Consider the following 22,321-nt stretch of genomic DNA (forward strand, 5'->3'; position numbering starts at 1 on the left):
AAACGTGTAACTATGCCAATTAAATAGACTTGTGAGATTCCAGAAGTGTTAGACACTGCGATTCGATCGGCATTTACGGCACTCGAAATTCTTCGATTATACATGAAATTCGGGAACCTCAGTCACTCAGAGACCGGAGTTAGTAGCATCAGCAGAGCAGAGTTGTTGATAGGCGATAGCTGATCGCAGGTCGCGCCTTGAGCCATCGAGTCTGCGCAAATAATATCTCTCGTTCTGCTATAACTGCTCTGAGGCAAAGTCAGTTCCGCGTAAAGTCTGCTATAGCTATATAGGCAGACTAATACAATAGATATACGTAAACTCCGCCAGGCATACACACAGCGGAGAACGTAATTATACATGCGAAATGTGCGTTGACAGTGACGATGCTCCGTGTCACGTATAGTCCAGGATAATCGTAGTAGTGTGTAGACCGTAGTAAGCTGCTGGTGTCACGCGCAGCCTTCTCTCCGTTCGTTGTCATAGTTATGTTTCCTCGCAGAAGACGACGATAAGAAAACATGCAAAGTCGCACGATAACCGGGGAAGCGCAGCAAGTTCGATTGTTTTATCGTCTCCTCGTCTTCGCTGCTGCAGCAGCGAGCCACGCTATGCACTAATAATAACGTTCTGCATATTTCGCCGCGTGATGTTTCACCAGAGCGCATTAACGTAGTACAGAGCAGGCATAGCGATAGACAGATTAGAGCAGCAGCAGCAGCAGCAGCAGCAGCAGCAGCAGGAAAAGCCAGTCGCACATTGTCTCGTATTACGGATCGAGTCGTCGTCGTCAGCTGCTGCTGAAGATACACACGTACATACATACAACGCGTAATGACGACAGTGCCAAGTGGTCTTTCTACTTTCTACTAAATTTCGAGAAATCTCTGAAGAATGTAGGCACGCTATAGAGTGTGTCGATTATAGACGGAACTATGGTGATTCGATTGGTCTTTAGTAGACGACGACGCGCCTAATGCTCGACGACGTGCGTGCGTGTGTATGAGTGATATGTGCCAGAAAGATAATATTTGCGAAAAAATGTGTGTAACACCGTCGCTGATCAACGATACCGTGAGGACAACAATACTCGTTCAAATTTGCCGGATGATCGTTTTATTATTCATAAGCAGATGAGACTTGTGACACTTGGTCGTAGCTTCTTTCGCTCTTCTCACGCACCAGACACCCTTGTCATATTCATAATTAAACCCTACGCCGCCTCCAATTTTTTATATATGCCTCTGCAGCCTACCATCCCAAAATGTATGATAACGTAGGCTATTTTTTAACAACAGTCGCTATCATATTCGCCATTATTGCTGTTTTATTCGACAGGTTAGTTATGAGTTTTGTTTATCATTTTCTCACCTCAGTCTCAGCGTTAAAGCTATGTGATCTGATGGAGCTTTCATCGACTATCAATTAATTTTTCAAACCATTTTTTTGTTTATTTTGCAGCTTTTTCTGGGGAGTTTTTCTATGTATTTTATACGCAAGTAGTTTGGTATGGGGTACTCAGATTATTTGTCTTGTAAAAAATGCTGTACTAAGCCAATCTAATGAAAACTCTGCGCTAGAAGCTGATAAGTCTTGTGGAGTCTGTGGTAATGCTCAATGCAAAAGGCATCGCAGATCTCATATACATCCTATACCAAAAGTTCCCAAAGGATTTGACGCAGCTTTAGAATGCGTAAGTTTATCACTGAGCAATTATATTCTCCATGACTTTCATTATAAGTAACAACATATATTTTTATTTTAGCTTTTAGAGGAAATATTACAAACTTACGTCTGTACCTGGTATTCTAGTTTATCATCTAATGAAGCATTCGTCCAACAGTTAAGATTAGCCATTACAACTGCAGCTACTAATATAACTGGTCGTTTGTATAAAGCTGATCTTTCACAGATTATTTTTAATAATCTCATACCCTTGGCTCTTCATCATGCTAAAGACTGGCAAGAGTTGACAAAAAAAGTAAAAGATTTAGGGGGAACGCCAAATGATCATATAGCTGACTTTTTGGGTTCAAGAATCCATCCAGCTGCTTATTCCAGAGAAGCAGAACTTAATTATTTGAGAGGCCTTGTTGCTACATTGTTACCACATTTATTGCCTGCCACTCATGTTTCTATTAATAATCAAGTAAAAGTTACTATTCCTTCTTTTTAGTTTTCTTTTGTTTTCAAAATGTATTTTTTACTGTATTTTAATGAAATTTTTATTTTATTGCTAGGTTATTCTTCGAGAAGTTCTTGCAAATTGGGTTTTACTGCCAGCCATAGATGCTCTTGCGGATCCTGATAACTTAAATATGTTGATAGCCCTTTGCACACATCATGAAGGAAAATTTTCTCAATCTACTGACACTATATATGTTCCTATGCTTCAAAAATGGATTTCCAATCCACAAAGAACTCAAGATATTTCAAATACGCTAAAACCAACATTGGAAGAAGTCTTGAATGATCAAGACTTGCTTTATTTATTTATGCAACATATCAAAGACTCTGGAATAGTTAATTTACTACAGTTTTGTTTAAATATTGGTATGAAAGTACAATTTTCTACAAAAAAGTATCATTGTTATGATGAAAGTAACTTATTTCAATAATTTTCCTCTTCAGATGATTTAAGCAAAAGACTACTGAATCCAGATATGAAACCTGAAATGGAAGAGACGCTACATGCAGAAGCTCTAAAAATTTACTCAACTTATCTTGATCCTGAAGGGCCTGATTTTTTAAATTTACCCATCTACATAAGCCAAGGAATGAAACAAAGTAATACCAATACTTCATTACCATATTAAATTTCTATTTTGTATAGAATGTATGGTTACAACTAATGTTTTTTAAATTTAGTTCTAGACCAGGGACCGAGTAAAGTGCAAGAGCTAAGAACTTCAAGACCCTTGTATGAAGCTCATCAAGAAGCTCATACGTTGTTAGAAAATACTTGGCTTCCTTCTTTTCATCATACATATCAAGTTAGTAAATTACAGTTCTAATAAAAAAACCCAAGTACTAACTTCCATAAATATGAATTATCTTTAATTTTTAGATTTATAAATTTTTATGTGGCGTTCCTGTTATCAATACCAATGTCAAAACCAGTACCCAAAATAGGTACATTACTTTTATTAGTATTTTAAAATATTATATAATTCTCATAAACTTGATATATTTGATGAACATCAAATGAATTCTTTGCTTTTGTTATGGCAGTATGTCTAGTGGTGGCGTCGGTGTGGGTACTCGTATTACTACTTCTTTTGGTAAAATACGCAGCGTTTTGAAAGCAGCCTCAGCCGTGGAAGGTGCACCATTCAATGCCCAGCAAATGTTTCAAGGTGCCGAGGAAACGAGTGGTACTAGTACCGCCGTTCGTCCGCCTAGTCGTGATCTCAGCACTTGGAGAGTTTCGATACCACAGGTCGAAGGTTCTGGTGTACATACACTTTACACAGTCGCCGTCCATAGCGTGTCTACCGACAGGTCTTGGCAAGTTCTGAGGCGTGATCAGGACTTTTATGTACTCCGAGCAAGGTTATCAGAGTTCCACGGTGATAAAGAACTCAATGATTCACCCTTGCCAACGAGAAAAAATGCAAATTCGTCGCAAGCGGCCAACAGGTGATGATACATATTTGATTTACTATAAAGACTATGACGATTCTAAGCTACATAAAAAAATATTAATATCCTTGTGTAGGCAACGTTATCAGGACTTTTTGCAACGATTACTAGCCAAACCGACGTTGCGCAGTAGCGAACTTCTGCACACATTTCTCACGGCACCGAATCTAAAATCTTTATCGGCCAATCAAACCACTCCGGATATTGGTGTCCTCTATCAAAGTATGGCACACAAATTACGCAAGGAAAAGGGACAACACCTCGACAAGTTCATGAACCACTTTTTGGCTTCGACGAATTCGGATTTGCCGGACATGGGTGTCGAAGTGGCTGGCGATCATACCTTTAACGAAAGTCAGATTCGTGGGCGTGATTTACTCGGCATGGGACCTTTCCGCAACAATTTGAATCTCGATTCAAGAATACAAAATTTCCCGTACATTGTAAATAAGCTGCAGCACACGAAAGGCGCCTGCTTCTGCATAACTGAAGCCAGTAAGTTTTCGATCATGCAAAAGTTAAATATGAAAACCTTAATGAAAAACTCAACTCTAATTCATTTATTTATTTACAGTTGATAGTTTAATTGAAGTACCCGGAACGTTTTCAAAACTACTCTGGGTAATGGCTTCGACCTTTCGACACAGTCTTGATCCATTGATTAATCGATGGTTCTACAATATGATAGTAAAATTATTGAGTGGTGGCAGGGCAGCTCTTGTAGTAAAACTTTTACATTCGACTATTTTTGATACGGATTTCGAGGACGAAGATTTTGATACCTCCTCACCAAAGCTCGAGGCCGAAGAGCACTACAATTTAGCGAAAAGTGGTCTTTACAATCTTGTGCCATGGTGGGTGTTTGGTGTACATTCCAAGTGGTGTGAATTGATGGATTCCTTCCTAGAGCCTATACAAAACGCTCCATTTAATAAACATTTGGCTTATACGTTGGTCGATCAGTTGTTGATCAATGTGTTTCCAGAACTGACTTGAATCCAATCCTCTACAAAATTAATCGATGAAAAATTGTATTATATGTATAATATTATATATTAAATTTAAGCGAGTGCGCGTGCACTAACGTAACGTAATATTTAGAATTTTTTGTACATTTTGCGTATGTATATGTGTAATAATCGTCGATGGTGTATGTAAGACGTTAAAACAGCAAAAAAAGCATATTAAAGACAAATTAAGCGCACATTCAAATTGGGAAAGTAAAATTTTTTTTACTTCTACACGGGCTTTAAGTCATATCTCTTTTTTTTATCAAACGAGCATTTACGAAAGTGATATTTTGAAAATGTAATCATTTATATTCGTTATATTAATATGTATTATATTATCTTCGTTCTCTCTCTTATTCTAAGTTTTATCCATTTTTATAAGAGTACAATCACATAAAAATGTTCAATTAACTATTTATGTAAATATTAAATAAACGATTTTTAACTCATTGAAATTGCAATAATATTTATTCGAAAAATCACATTTACGGTATAGAATATATTATATATTTTTGTTCCAGATTAAAATTACAATAATTTTATAATACTATTACGTAAACCTATACGAATCTGTGTACGTTACGTATTGCCACAGCAGTTAAAAATTATTCATAATAAATCTAAGACTATTTATGAATTTTTTACTCTTACGACAAGAAAAAACAATAATAATCATAATCGATAATAATAATGGTAATCATAATAATCGTTAGACGACGATAATAGTAATATCTAAATGTAATAACAGCTAAGATCAGTCTTTGGTGCAGGTATGTGCGCAATGCTTATAACTCTATGTTACATTCTAAATTAAAAACCAATTAGTCGCGCGTCATTGCGCTCTTCACACTCGGGCTCAGTTTTGTATCACACGCTCACACACATCTTAGTCGATTAAGTCAACAGATTAAAATACCAACAAATGTCCCGGTGGACGCACTCGTCTCGCCAGGAACCAATTCGGTCCTCCTTCTCCTTCATTACAACGATCTAAAAATGAAAATACGCTCGTGCGGCTGGATACCAGCTCCTTGATAATTGCCTCGGAATTTTGTACGCATAGAAAATTATTCATACACAGCTCGCAAGGACAAAGTATATAAGAAGGACGCTCCTCCCGTCCGCGCGCAATCGCACTTTTGCTTTTACGTCTCCATAATATGTACAATGAACATAATTTATAATTAAGTCTACGATCGCAGCTACCTAAAGCTGATTCGATTTGTTTGGTCGTTTATACTTTGACGTCGTAGCTGTTGCCGGCGATCGAGCTGTTGATACTGCTGCTGCTGGGCTTGTTGCCGCCCAGCTCGAACTGAATCTGCTCGAGGGTCTTGCCCTTGGTCTCGGGCACGAGGAACAGGACGAAAACGATGCCACCCAGGCAGATGCCCGAGAATATCCAGAAGCAGGTGTAGTTGCCCGCCGCCTCCTCGAGGGGCGAGTAATACTTGGTAACGATGAAGGCCATGAACCAGTTGAAGAGGCAAGCGCTGCTACCGGCGATTCCTGCGAGTCAACAGAAAAGCGATCGATTATAGTACACGATCGTGATTGCGTGGCTCGTTCATGGCGCAGTCGAAAAAGATATTGTCAATTACCTTTGATCGTCGAGGAGAAAAGCTCGCTCATCATCATCCAGGGTATGGGTCCGAAACCAATGGAGAACATGAAAATGAAGAGGCAGATGCAGAGCAGCGGCAGCCAGCCGATGCTCTTGACCTGCTCGGCGTTCTGATGCTTCAGGAAGAAGTAAATGCCGATGATGAGGGTCGTGACGAACATGGAGACGATCGAGGACAGCAGGAGGATCCGACGACCGGCCCGATCGACGATCAGAGTACTGATGAAGACCGCGACGACCTGGATGACGCCGACGATGATGGTGGAGGTCGAGGCGCTTATGTCCTCCGAGGCCGAGGCGAAGATCTTCGAGGCGTAGAAGATGATGGCGTTGACGCCGCTCAGCTGCTGGATGAACATGAGACCGAAGCCGATGACGAGGCCTCGGATGGCCGCGCGCGACCTGATGGCCGTCGAGAAGGACTCCTTGTTGCGCTCGGTCTCGGCCATCACGGCCAGCTGGGCCTGGATCTCGGACTCGACGTTGTAGTTGGGCCCGCGGAGCCGCACCAGGGCCGCCCTCGCCGAGTCCTCGTCGCCCTTCTTCAGGTAGTAGATCGGCGACTCGGGCATGAAGAAGAAGACCCCGGCGAAGACGACCGGCACGACGGTCGAGAGCAGCGACAGCTGGTAGATGTCGAGGACGGTCGCCAGCAGGTACGTGAACAGAATGCCCACGGTCAACATGAGCTGGAAGTAGGAGCCGAGGGTGCCCCGAATCGAGCTCTCGGCGATCTCGCTCGTGTACATTGGGGCCGCGACGCAGAAGGCGCCCCCGCTCAGGCCGACGATGAAGCGGCCCAGGTAGAACATGAGGACCGAGTTGGCGAAGCTGATGACGAGCCAGCCGACGGTGAAGGGCACGGCCAGGCCCAGCATGGCCGTCTTGCGGCCGATCTTGTCGGAGATGACGCCGATCGGCACGCAGATGGCCGCCGCTCCCAGATTGACGAACGAGCCGATCCACGAGTACTGCTCGGCGTCCACCTCGATCTTGTATTGGCGGCTGAGCTCCTTCTCGTCCTTGACGGCCGCCGTCCAGGCCAGCACCATGCCCATGGCCAGGGCGCCGAGGGTGGCCGACACCGCCGCGATGTACTGGGGCAGCTTGGCGCCCTCCGTGGCGCTACGGTCGCCCGGGCTGGAGACCAGCGTCTGCTGCGAGATACCGATGTTCTTTTCCGGCATTTTGCGGCGGCCTCTCGACGAGCTCGACGACGATGCTTGCAGTAACGGCGTGGACTCGTTGTCCTGCGGATCATATAAAGTTTTCTCGCGTTAAATCCCATTGCGAGCATAGCGGCGCGTGTATGTACGCGTTGAATGTGCGCGCGATCTGGAGAGCGCGAGCGGAGCTCGAGGATACTCGAGGGGGCCGCGATCGTTAAAGGCCACGGCCGATCGCGATTGCGGAGCTATAGCTCGAGCGGCGTGACCTGAACTTGAACGGAAAAAATCGATATCCGCTCGTTGATCAAAGTCTCCCGAGCGAGCCCGTGTAGCTGAGCTTTTTGCATGCGAACGCCAAGACATAAATTTTATACGTTTTGCGTTGTATACAGATAGAAGGAGTAATCATTGTCGTCCGTTACCGAGTTGACGCACACATCGTACGGAGACGATCTTTGACTCTTCTCGTTCGAATATCGAGTTTCGCGAGGTACATTTATCGCTATTGCAACGATTGCGATTCTTGCGGCTAACGTATACATGATGACAGCGTGTACAGTCGCAAGAATGAGTCAGTGCGTAATTGATCGCAACGCATGAATCGTCGACGATCTTGCGGACGATTCCACACACGCATTTTTGTCTATACGATACGCGTGTATGCGTAGCTCTTTCACGCCCACGGCGCGTCGTCGATACGCACTATTTTTAATACATTACGCTGCCGTGAGATATTCGTACGTACCGCCGTGTAATCCGATTGGCCGTCGCCATCGTCTGCTGGCACTATAATATTCTCGTCGTCGTCGTTGCTGCTCATCGTATACACTCCACTCTTTCCTTATTATTTTATATTTGCAATCGCGAATAAAAATCGACCACCTCCGTAATCTTATCACCGCGAGTGTGAACGAAAAAAAAAATACGTTATCGAAGCGAGGAGGCGTACTCGAGCCAATTATTGTGATTATCAAATGTATTATACGCGAGTGCGCGCGTCGTTCGACGATCTTAGCTCGGCGACGCCATTACGACACTGACCTGCTGCTGCAGCGTATTTGAGTCAGTCATGCAATACAATGGCTGGAGTTTATACGCGACGAGTATAGCGCGTGCGGAACAAAGTACGAGGCGCCTCTCGATAGGCAACCGGATTAGCCTCGGTGTATAGCTGAACACTTTCTCTTTTTCGCAACAGCGCTGTAAAGGTTCGATCGTACTTTTAACGCAAACTTTCCGTTCGATAAGCGAGAGTGAGAGACTGAATCAATCTTTTTGAACTTTGGCACGAGACGATTGTGCATTTATAATAAATGTTCGCGACGATTATCGAGCTCTTAATTAACGACTCGAATTAAAATTGCCTAGCTGTAAACTGCCGCTGCGGAAAAAAAAGAGAAACAAGTCGCAAAGTGCGCAGCAGTAGGCGTATCGGAGTCGCGTCGAATGGAAAGTATGATACCTAATCGCGGACATTCATTACTTTGCTGCACACACACACATACTCACACACAGGCACGAAAAGGCATTAAGCCTGGAAACGCATCCCTTACGAAGCGGAGCCGGCTCGGCGGCAGGCGCGGGCCATCCATTTATAGATCGGCGCTCGTGCAGGAGCGGAAGTCACGGCGGTTGATCGATCGCGAGCGCAAACATCTTCGGCAAATTGCGCTAATGGATTTCCTCCTTTTCTGCAGCTTTTCTTTCCTTTTTTTACAACGCGACGCGACTCTTTGTACTTGGCTCTTGTACGGTTAGGACGTTGCGCCTTTGCTATAGAACGATTATTATTAACGCACGCGTGAGTGCACGAAGCTCCGTCGATCAAGGCGAGTCGATTTAATAAATATGGGTTAAGCATATAATTCACGAGTGTCGCGAGAGCGATCGATCGCGATCGGACGCGCAGAGAGAGAGAGAGAGAGATCGATGAGCGCGATTACGCGACATTTTTGCTGCTCGCTGCAAACCCGTGCCTTATCAACGTAAACAATGTTCCTCGTCGCAGTGGCACAACGCGACGCGCGTACAGGCCGCGGCCTCAGCGATACCATCTTCGCGTTCCAACGATTTCTGTCCCGCAATCGAAATAATTAGCTCATCCGAATGCCACGGGGGGCCGTGTATGCCACGTAGTCGGTCATATACGCATAGAGTCCGCTTAGCATCCAAATACCCCCGTACGTAGGTAGATTATGTGTCGCATCTTGCGCCTGCCTCGGCAGCATCTCGCTTGCCAGCCACTTGACTAATTCGAAGCGCGTCGGACCGCGCATACGTACGCACATGTTACGTGGGCTATGCCATAGCGATCGTCGCTCCTCTATTAAATGCTAATTCTCACAATTATTAATACATTTCGCGAGCGATGTATGCATTACACTTTGAAATGAGTATATACCGCATTATTATAGAAAAGGCTTAGTCGAGGCGATCGCGAGGCGCACGTTTATCAGCAACGTGATACCGATCGATTTGAATTTTTCATCGCGCGTCTTTCACGCGACCCGAAGCGCTCCAATAACGGGGGTTCGATTGAAAAAATTTCGTCGCTTGGGAGCCAAGTTCGGCGTCGATGCACCGTGAGTGCGAATCGCGACCCGAGACAGCGCCGCAAAGTTTGCGCTCTCTTAGATCGTTAGGAACGCAGAATCAAGGATATGGCGAATAATGTACGTATTTTATTATCAATCGTCATTTCCCATCGTTTAAGTCTAACTGATTCTGCGTCGGTTTATAACAGTACAATCGTTATATATACTCGAACGAGTATATAACCATTTCCGTTTACATAATGACGCGCATTGCGATACCGCTGCATAATTATCGCGCTCGCGAGTTTACATTTTTCTCTGCGCGCGACTTTTGTTCGTGGCCGCGTTCCGGGAGAGATGGTAGCAGGGACAGACCTCGATAAACAAACGAAAACAAGCAACAAAAATGTTGCATCCATATTTGAGCTGGACGTTGGCCCCAGCCAGCGGAGCCGCTTCGTTTTTTCTCCGACGTTATAATTTATCGGCTCAATTAAACTTTGGCTACGTGTGTGTGTGTGTGTGTGTACGAGCGAGCCCGCTGATGGCGCGGCTGCTGTTTCGTGCTCCGAGTTCGAGCTCGAGCGACTGCACTTCGTGCAACACCAGGTATAGCTATATACACATTTGTGCCGCGTGCGAGCGAGTCGAGAGAAACTTTTTTAACGGCTTTTGATAATGCACCGGCGCGCATATTCGCGTTTGATCGATACTTCATTTTATTTTCAGCTCCGTATTTATGTGCACCTGACCCGAGGGTGAAAGTACTGCGGGCAGCTTTTACACGTACTCGCGTAAAAACTACGTGGTAAAAACTATTCGTGTGCCGCGAGTTCAAGTACATAACTCAGAGCGAGTCACATGGGTGAAAATCTTACGTACACAGCGCGTAATTAAGCAGCTCGGCGGATAGAACGCGGCCAATCGGAATTCCGATCGAGTGCGTGTGAATTTTTCTGACGCGCAGCTGAAAAAATGCGAAACTCGCTGACAATAGCCTCGTGTGTACTACGGGTGTAGTGTGCAGTGTGTGCAGCGCAGCAGGTTTGATACCTCTATAAGCTGCTACACAGTTGCGTAATCGCGGCCAACAACGTGCGTTTTAACGGCCCCGTCGAGTGTAGTGTGCATTGCATTTGCCGCTCGACGTTATACAAAGAGATCGTGGCCCATTCCAGCAGCAGCAGCCCAGACCGCGCCTGCAGCTGCATTCGGCGATAGGCTAATTTTTTGCTGCAATTTATACGACGATTCGACGGACTCGACATGATCGCGAGATCGATTCGTTTACGCGTTTTTGGCGAGCCGCGATTTCGAGGAAACGCCTCGCGATTCGCGACTGTACGTGAGATTGAGCGCGATTTACTTCTCGTTTTCCGGACGAGCCTCTCGATGTGAGCGCCGATTTTGCAGCGAGCCCGTCGCATCTGTTTACATAAATATACACGTTGCGGCTGCAGAAAACAGTCGTTGTTATCTCGCCGACTTCCTTATTAAGCAATTTCGCAATTTCTGGCCAGGATATTCGTTCGTTCGGCGGTTGTATAGATAATGGATCGATCGTAAAAACATAAGCGCGGATATGTATATAATTGCAAAATGACAAGACGCTAATGATCGACGAGCGACGAACGACTGTCGCGAGCGGAAAAGATAGAGAGAGAGAGAGGCAGAATTACGGGAAGAGCTTGCTGGTGGTATTTGCGGCCAACTTTTTGCGATTGATATAAGGAACCGCTTGAGACAGATTAGTTGGGTTAATAAATCGACTACACATATGATTGCTTTTTGAACGAGCTGTCTTATCACTCGATTTGCAGTTCAGGAATATTACATCATTATAATATTTGGTACGGTGTTAAAAAATTTTACAGTATAATTAATGTAAAAAAAAGGAAGTCCAATTTCACGTACAAGCATATAAATTCATGTGATTTGAATTTAATATAAAAAGTTTTATGAATCATCACGCCTTAATTTAATGTCAATATTTTTAAATTTAATTTATTTAAATCACGTCAATTTTAAAGTAGTTATTTTTAATTTTTTAAATTTGAAATGCCAATTAAATTGAATTTGTAATTTTTAATTTAGTAAACTATCGTAAATACCTCAATTTAGAAATGAATCTAATTACGTCGCATTCATTGTCAATAACGTTAAAAAAACCTATTTCTAGGTTCAACAATTTTTAATAAGAACCGATGTTTTTTTTAGATACCCAAGTAGTTTTTCAAATCATCGATTCACCTTATAGCCTCAGTATCCCTTTAGAATATTCAATTAAATTTAATACATGAGATGTTTCATGTACAGTAACCGGGTATATCAACGCTGTTAAAGAAGAGTAGCACGTTTCTATACATTTTTAAATGTAAATGTGTGAAGTTCCTTGGAAGCCCTTGGTCCTTACACTTCTTGACAGACTCGTCCCGGGTGTACGGAGAGAAACGACAAAAGAAGACAGGCGGTTAAATAAATAACGGTTTATTTAAACTAATTTACCAGATTCCCGGCGAGGTATTCGCCACACGTGAGGCTATGAGAGCGAACAAAATTACAAGCGAGTTAATTCTAATTTGACAGAGGGTTTTATACAGATTTTCTTCTCTGCTCTCTCTTCTCCTCAGAGCGGGGTTAACCCCTCTCGTCGCCTCGAGCGCCGAGTGATGCGAGGGCTTGATGAAGGCGGCACAAACGTGCTAGTTTTCCTTAACAGCATCGATATATACAAATATTTTAATTTTTACACTTGTAGATTTACGGATAAAGGTACTCGACATCTAGCGGTGGATGTTGACGTTAAGTTTTATTAAATTTTGATAAATTGAATTTGACTTAAAAATAATGTATGTGATTACATTTCATGAATTTATAACTCTAATTGTAACCGATAAAATAATTAAATTACATGTAAAAATATTTTAAATAAAACTTAGTATCGATTATTTTAATTATAATGTCTGACTTTTACATTATATATTATATTTGATTTTTTTTTGTAACAGTAATTTATAAGAATCAAATTCGGCCGAGCAATGACACGATCGGCGAACTGAATCGATGGATTAGCTTTTCATTTTTTTTCTCGACAACGATAATGAAATCCGATGGCGTATGGCATGATGCGTGCGCGCGGGTGCAGGTTGATTTTGCGGGAGGAAAGAGGCGCCGGTCTCGCTGCTGCTTGCTCGCGGGGCACAGCCAGAGCAAAATCGTTTTCGGGAAATTACACGTGCAGAATATCCCCGAGGCAATCGCGCAGCACGCGAACAACGGCTGTAGCAATTTTTATCCTTGCTGCTGCTGCTGCTACGTACGGCAAGATTGTCACGGAAGAAACTGGGTCGAATGGGTTTCGTAGCTCTCGTGCGCGCTGCAGCTTCTTTTTTTTTCGTCCTCTAGCAGATCGATCCGAGCACATTCGATGCTGCTGGCGCTGCTACTGTGTATCGAATCTCTGGATCTAAATTACTTTCGTTCGTATTCTATTGTGTAGCACAGCGTGTTCAGAGTGAGAGAGAGAGAGAGAGAGAGAGGAGCGTGTGCAAGCCCAGGTATCATTGTTGTGCGCGATTTTGATAGGATTTTTTTTGCTCTTATACTTTCTTTCTCTCTCTCTCTCTCTCTCTCTCTCTCTCTTGACTTGATTCTCTCCTGCGACGAGCGAGCGGCATTTATTTATCGTGGGTGCAGCGCCGTAATGGCCTCGCTTCCACGCCGCTTTTTCGAGAGCGCGCAAATACACATGCGAGCAGAGGTAAATAACGAAAAAAAACCCGAAGAAATAAAAAACGTTACACTTTCGAGTATTTGAAAAAAAAATGTTGTACTGGCTATATATATCGTTGTATATAATATGTAATCGTCGATATTGGCACAAATCAACGCGTCCGATTAAGATCGGACGCGCGTCGATTCGTGCCGGCTATATAAATTCCTCTGCTCTCTAGACACTCTGTTTCTCTAGATTTTGTTCAAGATCGATCGCCTCGTCACGTACAGCACGTGAGCTTTCGCGGCTCTAAACTTCTCGACAATTGCCAAATATATATATCCTAATAGGTTTACGTGCAAAGTGCAAGGGTACACAAGTCGAAGGTCTCGCTTGCAGGCGCGCGATATCCTGCCCGGAGTTTTATCAACGTATTAGCGGCTCGATTCGTTCGCTGTACTATTGGAATGGCGCTCGCAAAAAAACTTCCTGAGAATTTGTGTATCGACGAAAATTTGACACGTACGTCAGAGTTGCGTGGCCGCGAGGCCGAAAACAAGTTGTGCAGCGGCCCAAGCGCGTCGGCGGTGCGCGCGATAATGAATAGCGAAAAAATAGCCTATACACCTACTGTGTACGTTATAATACGCCTGTAACTGGATAGGCACGCGGAACACGATGCCAACTAGCATGTAACAATGGTATTTATTCGACAATGCGATCAACGATGAATATTCCGACGACACATGTGTATTGTAAGCTGCGGCGCTTTGAATTTTCTCGAATCGTTGTGCAGAGTCGAGTGCGATTACGAACGACGACGATCGGCTTCTGCGTTCGGCATTGCACACTTGGACGATCGTAGGTGTATACCGATCGCAATGACGTTTTCGCAGGAGCGCAGGTCAAGGTATCGAGCGACCTTTTTTATACCGGCCAACTAATTGTCACACGTACACTTTATACATTGTTCACATTTACACTCCACACTACGTACCTTTTAAGACTGCAGCGAGTTGCGACTGCAAATTATCAAGAGCTCCGGCAAGAACTGGCCAAAATTTGTTTGTGTTCACCCACTGAGTGCGTATCGAAATCGGCGCTCGAAAAACTCAACAACTCGACGCGAAGTCTTTGTATTAGTGATCGAAAATAATGACAGATACAAAGTGTGTCTGTATATATCGAGAGAGAGAGAGAGAGAGAGAGAGAGAGAAAAGTCGAAGCGTCGGCCAAGTGCGATGTTTGAGAACTGAATCGCGCACGCGGTCGATCAAGCCTTTTAAATCGCGAGAGGCAAATGACTCTCTATGCGCTTGCCCCCTCCCCAATGTCAATCGTTTATATACACGCTGGATGTGGTGGCTATACGCTACTATAAGATATATACTCCGCGTACTCCACTCGCCGCGAGCCCTGATGAAACAAACTCGACGATGACGTTGCTCCGCGAGCGACTATATCGACGACGAGCTACCAAGGGGGAGGACGTTACGTATTATTACCTCAAGGTTGATGCAAAAAGTGAGGCTCGATTTCGCGTTGAAACGTGACCGAAAATGGCCAAAGAATCTCTCTTGCTGCCGATCCGGCCGAGAGATATCGTGGAGGCGCGTTTATTGTCGCGTCATCTTGATATTTGTGAATTTACCCTCGCGTCATCGCGATAAACAACATCTTTCCGACGAGATGCTGCTATTTGCAATACTCTCTGTTATTTTCTTCTTTGCATTATTCAAAGTGAGTTAACGCCAATATCGCGTTAGATAATTAAGTATAAAGATAAAATAAGTGCACATAGTTGTTTATCGGCTTGTAAACAATAGACGATCGCGTACCCGTGCGCGCGCGAATCGTCGCGCTTCGTGCGAGCGCATTTTCGGTGTGACAAAAAATTCTAATAATGCGTCATTGTTTATTGTGTCTCTGGTACCTCGATCGCGGTTCATTGACACGACGCAGGCCAATACCGAAAATTGTCGTTTCTCGCTGCGCGCTGTTGTTCAAACAGCTTTACACGTTTTTCTTCGCGGTACGTGCAATAAAGTACATTTTTCATGATATTTTCATTAAAAAGCCAGAAAAACGTCGACTACCGAACACGCATGCCGTTTATTTCGTAACTAATCGCCAGCTCACTGCTAAACAAACAACTGTATGCAATCACAAAAAAATAATAATACGTAAATATTTTTATTTACTAGACAAATCGATAAGGTCTAATCCGACCAATTAAATCGCGACTCGAATCTAGTTGACGTAGTACAAAGTCTACGAATTTAAAAAAGCTTTCACTCGAAAGCACGAAAAGTCTCGCGTAATCGTGCAAGATAGTTGGTAATCGTCGTTATCTTTGCTCGAGATCGCGATTGTGGCTGGCGAACTGACTGGCTTGACTGGATTTTTTTCTGAGGATTCTTTTGTACTTTGTTTTTCTCGGAAGGACATGATGATGGTTGTCAAGCCTGCGCTTAGCTCACGAGCTGAACGAGTGCACATAAACGACTCATTGATAACGACGTCGTCTAATGGAACACTTCCGATGTTTAGCAACATTTCGTCTTTAAGGAATTGTCTCGGGCGCGGGGAATTTACGCGCCATTATACGATAATCGAATTATTTGTTCGCCCGTTGCATCGTGTCAAAGCTCAGCTTTTCATGCATGTATATATTTTTTTTTAATAAACACAATGTAGATTCGAGAACAAATGAGCCTTTCATAATTGTGATAAATCCACGGCGAATCGGTGACATAGGTGTATGCGCGTTGCGATGCACAAACTCAGACATATGCACACACACAATGTGCAATCCACTTCGCGTGTGTCACAGAAAGATTACACGGTAAAATAATTTTTAATTTATTAACTTATGTAACTATTTTAATAAAGGAATTTTTCGCGGAAAAATAGTTGTATTATAATATAACGGAGGGAACGTTGCACATTGCGAAACTTTGTATTTTAATATTTATGACGCAAATTGAATTGCTTTGAAAAATATAATCAATATATATGCCTACCTGCTTACTTGCATGTGTCTGTATATACGTTCATGTGCAATGCTGTAGTACATGCAAACGCCAGATTTTTCATACGAGCTGCGCGCGGGCAAACAACTTTCATTTCTTCCAAGCGTTTTAAGAGTCGCTACGTGCTCAACAAGTTGACGCGCTCCTTGTTTTTCTTTTGATTTTTTACACATTTGTTGCATACATGATAATGTATTATGTAGAGCAGAGCACATCATCATCATCCTTGTCATGATTTGATAAAATCATGAGCAAATATATATAAAATACGTAATTGCGAATTTCCACTGAGCTGCACTGCCACTGGGCTAAGAGAGTCAAGGTTCGGAGTTTGTGTACCGAATCGTCAAGAGAAAAAAATGTTCTTTCTCGACTTTGCAGGCCAAGTCACTTGGCTCTTCGTGCAGGCACGAGCTAGAGAAGAAGGAAGTCTCCCGGGAAACTTGGTCGGCGTTTAATAATAATACACTTAGGCGAATACAAAACAATTATTGTCCACGATATCGCGTGCGAGCAGCTCGTCCGCCAAGCGATGCGTGCGTACCTATCAGGAATGTGTCGTACTTTATAAAACTGTTCATGAATATAATTTAGTCTCGTTTTTTGATTACTTCGTGCTTTAACAATCAGCTATTTTCCTTGAATTATGCTCGTAACTGTGTGCCACAGTCCTATTTTCGTGAAGCTTTGATATCGAATCTGATTTCTAATTTTAAAAACGTAATTTGATATTGAGGGATAAACCACGGAAAATGCCGCAATGTATACGCAGGCATAAACATCCACATAATATCGTACACAAACGCGTAATATCGTGAGCTGAAATTCGAAGCTCGCCTGTTTATTAATTTTAATTTAATCAAGGCGCGCGTCGCTAAGTTAAAAATACCTGGTCGAACGCGCGCAAATCGATTGTTTTTCTTTGTTTACAATTAACTGCGTTGCACACCTTAATTTATGTGCAAGCATTTATAATGGTTATTTAGTGTTCGGAAACTCTTTTTAATTGCTGTCTCATGATAGCTCAGGCTGCCACATACTTGCGGTTTGCAGCGTTTTTATTTTTATTTTATTTTATCTGGTTCGGCGCTTGGCTCGACTCGTAAAAAAGTCTTTTATTGTAAAATAAAAAATTGCTAAAACATTTGCTTCGTTAAAAGTCAAAAAGTCAGCTCCGAGAGCTTGATTAAACAAGCGCGCGAAAATGAGTTGAAAAAACCTCGGCCCTTATTTAGCCGACCCGAGTCGACTGACGATCTAAATGCGTAGTTACGAAGGCGAAGCAAATAACGCGCGCGAAAAGTCGCAGAAGCGAGTAAGCGATCGCAGAGAAAATAAAGCAAAAAAAAAAGAACGGGAGCGAAATAGCGGGTCTATAATGTATAGGGGAGTATCAATCGAGGGTACGTATAACGTGTCCAGAGCGTCGAATAAGTTTCGATCATTCTTTATCTGGATTTAATCAGTAGCACCGAAAAAGTCTGTACTGTGTACGCTCGGCTCGCGCGTCGAGAGCTCGAGAGAGACCTGCCGAGGAAAAATCGCCGAGTAGCGAGTCTACAGCGGAACGATCCAGTTGATGAAAGAAATAAAAAAAAAAAGAAGAAGAAAAAAAAACTTGCCTACGCTCGAGGAACTGGTATATATATAACGGAGGCGATAAGTTGCCTAGTCGATTACATCCGGTACAGTGTGTAACATTTGTATGGTTTATCGTCGAGCTTGGAAAATTTCATCGTGCACGCGCGAGAGAGAGAAAAAAAAGATACACCGAGCAATGCACGACGTATCCAACGATCGTCGGCTGCATCGACTCGAGAGTTTGCCTTTAAAAAAAAAAGCGAGTTTTTTTCCGACCAACTGGAAGAACTTGAAAATATTTAATTTGCACTCTGTAACGGTCGTTTGTTTTGGAATCGTCGCAACGTTGAAATGGGTATAAGCTGGCCGGACTCTCGCAGCAGCGGACTTGGATATTCGTAGCGCGCGAAGCCATAGCTATATATAATAATAGGCACGCAGAGAGCCGTGTGCGTGTTGGCCGCCTTCAAGATCGATTATGGAAAATTAAATTGTCAATCAAGTATGTTTATACAGCGCACACTAAATATAAATTACACGTCTGCAGCAGCAGCAGCAGTTGCGTTATATATTATTTCGCAGCGATCGATCTTGATTGTATATATAGAGAAGAATTGCTAAAAAGGATGGCGCGAGGCGAGCGAGGCGAGCGAAGCGTTACGAAAGTTAATTACGCCTCGAGTTCGCATACGAGAGCTCAGGATTTTTCCGATATTTTTCCTCGGCGTGAAGTGTACGCGATGATCAAGTTCATCATCCTCGTAAAATCGATGAATTTAACGGCTAAATAAACTTAACGCATTCGTACACATAGTTGAGAGGGAGAGAGGGAAAGCTGGTGCACGGTCATCCGCGCGCGTGTGTGACGACGACGATGATTTTCAATCGCGCGTATACGCGTCGTAAAATTTTAACTGCTCGTCCGCTCCGCGATGCTTTATATACGAGCTTTATTGACCGAACGGAGTGACTACGGAGCGACGGAAGACAATAATAGGGTCTCTGTGTGGCGCCTGACCGCATGCAGCGGATCGCCGAAGCTCCGAACTCGGGCCAGAAACGATACGCGAAAAAAAAGGTGCGTTCGTTCGTTCGTTGAGCGACAGCGACGAGCCTCCGCGATCCACTCACACAGACGCAAGCACAGACGAGTTTTTTTTTTTGTTACGGACGTATATACCGATCGCTCGAGCGCATGCTAATGATCGCGCGACCGACACACGATAGCAATCGTCGTCGTCGTCGTCGCTCGTCGTCATCGTCACGGTTTTAGATCTGACATTTTATAAATGTGGTGCAAGTCTGTGTGTGTGCGCTGTACGTGAATGTATAAGCACGGGACCTTGGCCTCGACCTCTTCGCTCGCAGAGTGCACGAGTGCGCCGTTCGCTAATGGCATTTTTCCCGTATATTACTCGAGCGAAACTATGCAAGTGCGATACGGTATATATACAGTGGAGGACGATTCGCTTTTGTTTCGCTCGCCTCGCGCGCCATGAATAGAAACTCCAATTGTTGCTAGTCATTTCGTGCGACGCTTCTTATCTCGGCAACGAATACGACGACGACGTCGACGACGAGGCAAAGAAATTCCAAACTTATTCTACGGAAATAGATGAGAAGCAAAAAAAAATTGTTGCACGAAACTGTCGCACAGTTCTATCTCTCTGTCGAATATACACACATGCGTACAAAGTTTGTGCCCAAAGAAAAGTTGCCTCGATGAAAATCGTCAACTTTTTATTTTTTCCCTATTTCTTTCTTTCTTTCTTTTTTTCATGCCGATGTAACATTCATTTCTTCGAGAATTCGATTTTTCAAACTTTTCCTCGGCAATAAGTATACGTACCGTATTATAGTGGCACATAGGTTTGCTATGCGCATTCGCTATACATTTGCTATATCTCGCATACAGAGACGAGAGCTAAAGTAATCACCATTGATTTTCCTATCATCGGTTCATCAAATCAAATTTTGCATGCGCCAATCGTTTCGGTACGCTACGCACGTGTAGCACGTGCTGCTGCTGCAACGCCGTGCACATCTCATTATTACTTCTATCGCTTAATCCGACTCTAGCTGCGACCCGATGTTTCTCTTTTTCCTTTATTTTCCTATTTCTTTTTTTCATTCCTTCCTCTTTTTTGCTGCGATAGAAGAAATGCATTAACTGATTGGAAAGTAGTGCGCGCGCGTGGCTTACAGTGACACTTTGAGCGACGTTTATGCATTCTTTTTTTTTCTTGTGCTTCGAGTCGTGCGCACGTATACACACACACACATAGAGCTGTGGGACGGTCGCGCAGAAACAAAAAGAAAAGTATTAGACGCTCGGGGGAAATAATGGCCCAACAGTGGCGATCGCCTTCGAGAGTTTCACCTACTCCGAACTAGTGGGATTTTATCCGTATAGTAAGTACGAGAGCTAGTGTGTAGCAACGAATCGATTATGTGTGTTACTCGATTGGCGTGTGTGCGCAGGCGGGGCCGTTGATTCGTACACGGAAACGTGGCCGAACTTACTTACCTTCGCGTTCAGCCGCGTGCAGGAGAGAAAGATTGGCTCGTCTCGCTCCGGGTGGATATATTTAATGCAGCTACGTTTATGAAAATCGCTATTCGCGTCATGATCCAGACTGGCAAGTAATAGAGAGAAAATCGAGGCGATTATCCTCGATTAAAGTCGAGAGCCGATGGTGAAAAAAAAGGAGGAATGGCGCGAGCGGCACACGCCTCGGTGAGCATTAGTAGACGCTTATAATGGTCGAGGCGTGCAACACACATACGCACACACTTATATACATATAGAGCCTGGCCGATCAGTCTCTTATATCACTCGGCTAGGTGGTCATAAAAAACCTCGACGAAGCTCTCGAGCTGGAGAAACGCTGAGAACGTTAAATTCTCCTAATACACGGGGCATATATACAGGGTAGAGCAGGGCAGGGCGAGGATACGTATTTATTCGTTACAGCGCCAGATCCATCATTCGGAGGCGTTTTAGCTTCAGCCGGGGGTTCGTTTCTCTCTCTCTATCTTTCAACTTCATTACGAGTTAACGCTCGCGGCAGTGCTTATGTACGTATACCCACAGCCAAGCGCACATTGCCTAGATGAACGCCAAACTGCCTCCCTCTCTCTCTCTTTCTCATCCTCGTGTACACGAATAAATCGGCGAGCAGCTCCTGGCCCTAGTTCCAGGCCACGAGAGTGCTTCCCGGCTACGCTCAAAAGAATTATCCTCGCGCTTCCTTTTGCCGTGTACGTGCCATTAAATCGTCCCGCGCACACACACACACACATTGATTTGTTGCTAATTTTAATGGCTTTTTGTTTTCCTTATCTGCAGCTCATTTGGTGCGATGCAATTTATATCGAGCTCGCGAACGGTGCACTCACGTGCATTTCCTGTGCACCGCACGATTATTGCGGCTTTATCTCTCGTTCGATCGATGTCAACAGCTGATTTCATTCATGATTTTCTTTGTTACTTTTCGCGATATTCCTCGCGAAAGAGAGCCAAGAGTTAGAGAGAAAAAGTAAGAGAGAGAGAGAGAGAAAGAAAAGCTTCGATGTTGTATCGTGAGATCGGTATCGGCGCGCTCGATATCCGATGTTTTCATTGTGCCTCGCGCGGTTCGTTCGGTGTCAATACCGCGGCCGTAGCCTAGCACACAAACATTTTACGAGCTGACACTCGAGCCATTTAGAGATAGTAGTTATATGTGTGTAATAATATAAAGCGCTAAAATTACGCAACCGATCGGGGGCCGCTTTTTATCGCGCGCAGGACTTTGACGCAAAAATTTGCCCGGCGAAAAGATCAGCTCGAGCGATTACTGCACATACACACACATATGTTGATGATGCTTTTTTACGCGAACGTGTCTTCTGCTGGCGCGGCAATTGTTGTAGAAATCTGTGTTATTATTATGCAGTCGGTTAGATAATGTAATTATCCGCGATATAATCTGCGTTTATTTTTCCGCAAAGCAGCGACAGCAGAATTATTAC

General features: G+C 43.8%; 2 protein-coding genes across 3 annotated transcripts; one reads left to right on the plus strand and one right to left on the minus strand.

Moving 5' to 3' along the window:
- The first annotated feature begins 225 nt into the window (after positions 1-225).
- LOC106651371 (sorting nexin-14-like) lies at positions 226-4,920 on the plus strand. Of its 2 annotated transcripts, none has more exons than XM_014369831.2 (10): positions 226-1,338; positions 1,462-1,693; positions 1,766-2,149; positions 2,241-2,553; positions 2,632-2,787; positions 2,869-2,993; positions 3,068-3,132; positions 3,232-3,639; positions 3,719-4,137; positions 4,217-4,920. In XM_014369831.2, exons 1-10 carry the CDS (start codon positions 1,265-1,267, stop codon positions 4,636-4,638), a joined length of 2,598 nt encoding a protein of 865 aa, XP_014225317.1. In that variant the 5' UTR covers positions 226-1,264; the 3' UTR covers positions 4,639-4,920. The 2 variants fall into 2 exon arrangements, with proteins under 2 accessions (XP_014225317.1, XP_014225316.1); XM_014369830.2 differs by having other exon boundaries at positions 227-1,338; positions 1,766-2,155.
- A 216-nt stretch (positions 4,921-5,136) lies between these two features.
- On the minus strand, positions 5,137-15,005 carry LOC106651664 (facilitated trehalose transporter Tret1). The gene is made up of 3 exons (XM_014370287.1): positions 14,692-15,005; positions 6,254-7,526; positions 5,137-6,161 (listed from the first exon to the last, which is right to left on the minus strand). The coding sequence occupies exons 2-3, from the start codon at positions 7,461-7,463 to the stop codon at positions 5,887-5,889; spliced, it is 1,485 nt and encodes a 494-aa protein (XP_014225773.1). The 5' UTR covers positions 7,464-7,526; positions 14,692-15,005; the 3' UTR covers positions 5,137-5,886.
- Positions 15,006-22,321: the final 7,316 nt, after the last annotated feature.

This window comes from Trichogramma pretiosum, unplaced genomic scaffold, assembly GCF_000599845.2.
Source record: "Trichogramma pretiosum strain Unisexual culture from Peru unplaced genomic scaffold, Tpre_2.0 scaffold55, whole genome shotgun sequence".
NCBI classification, from domain to species: Eukaryota; Metazoa; Arthropoda; class Insecta; order Hymenoptera; family Trichogrammatidae; genus Trichogramma; species Trichogramma pretiosum.

What these genes read in the sequence shown, in the direction of transcription:
- LOC106651371 (XM_014369830.2), top strand. Translation starts at nt 1,265, where the DNA reads ATGTATGATAACGTAGGCTATTTTTTAACAACAGTCGCTATCATATTC. An exon ending in ATTGCTGTTTTATTCGACAG is followed by an intron (nt 1,339 to 1,461) that starts GTTAGTTATGAG and finishes TTTATTTTGCAG; the next exon opens with CTTTTTCTGGGGAGTTTTTC. An exon ending in CTTTTCATCATACATATCAA is followed by an intron (nt 2,994 to 3,067) that starts GTTAGTAAATTA and finishes TTTAATTTTTAG; the next exon opens with ATTTATAAATTTTTATGTGG.
- LOC106651664 (XM_014370287.1), bottom strand. Translation starts at nt 7,463, where the DNA reads ATGCCGGAAAAGAACATCGGTATCTCGCAGCAGACGCTGGTCTCCAGC. An exon ending in TTTCTCCTCGACGATCAAAG is followed by an intron (nt 6,162 to 6,253) that starts GTAATTGACAAT and finishes GTTGACTCGCAG; the next exon opens with GAATCGCCGGTAGCAGCGCT.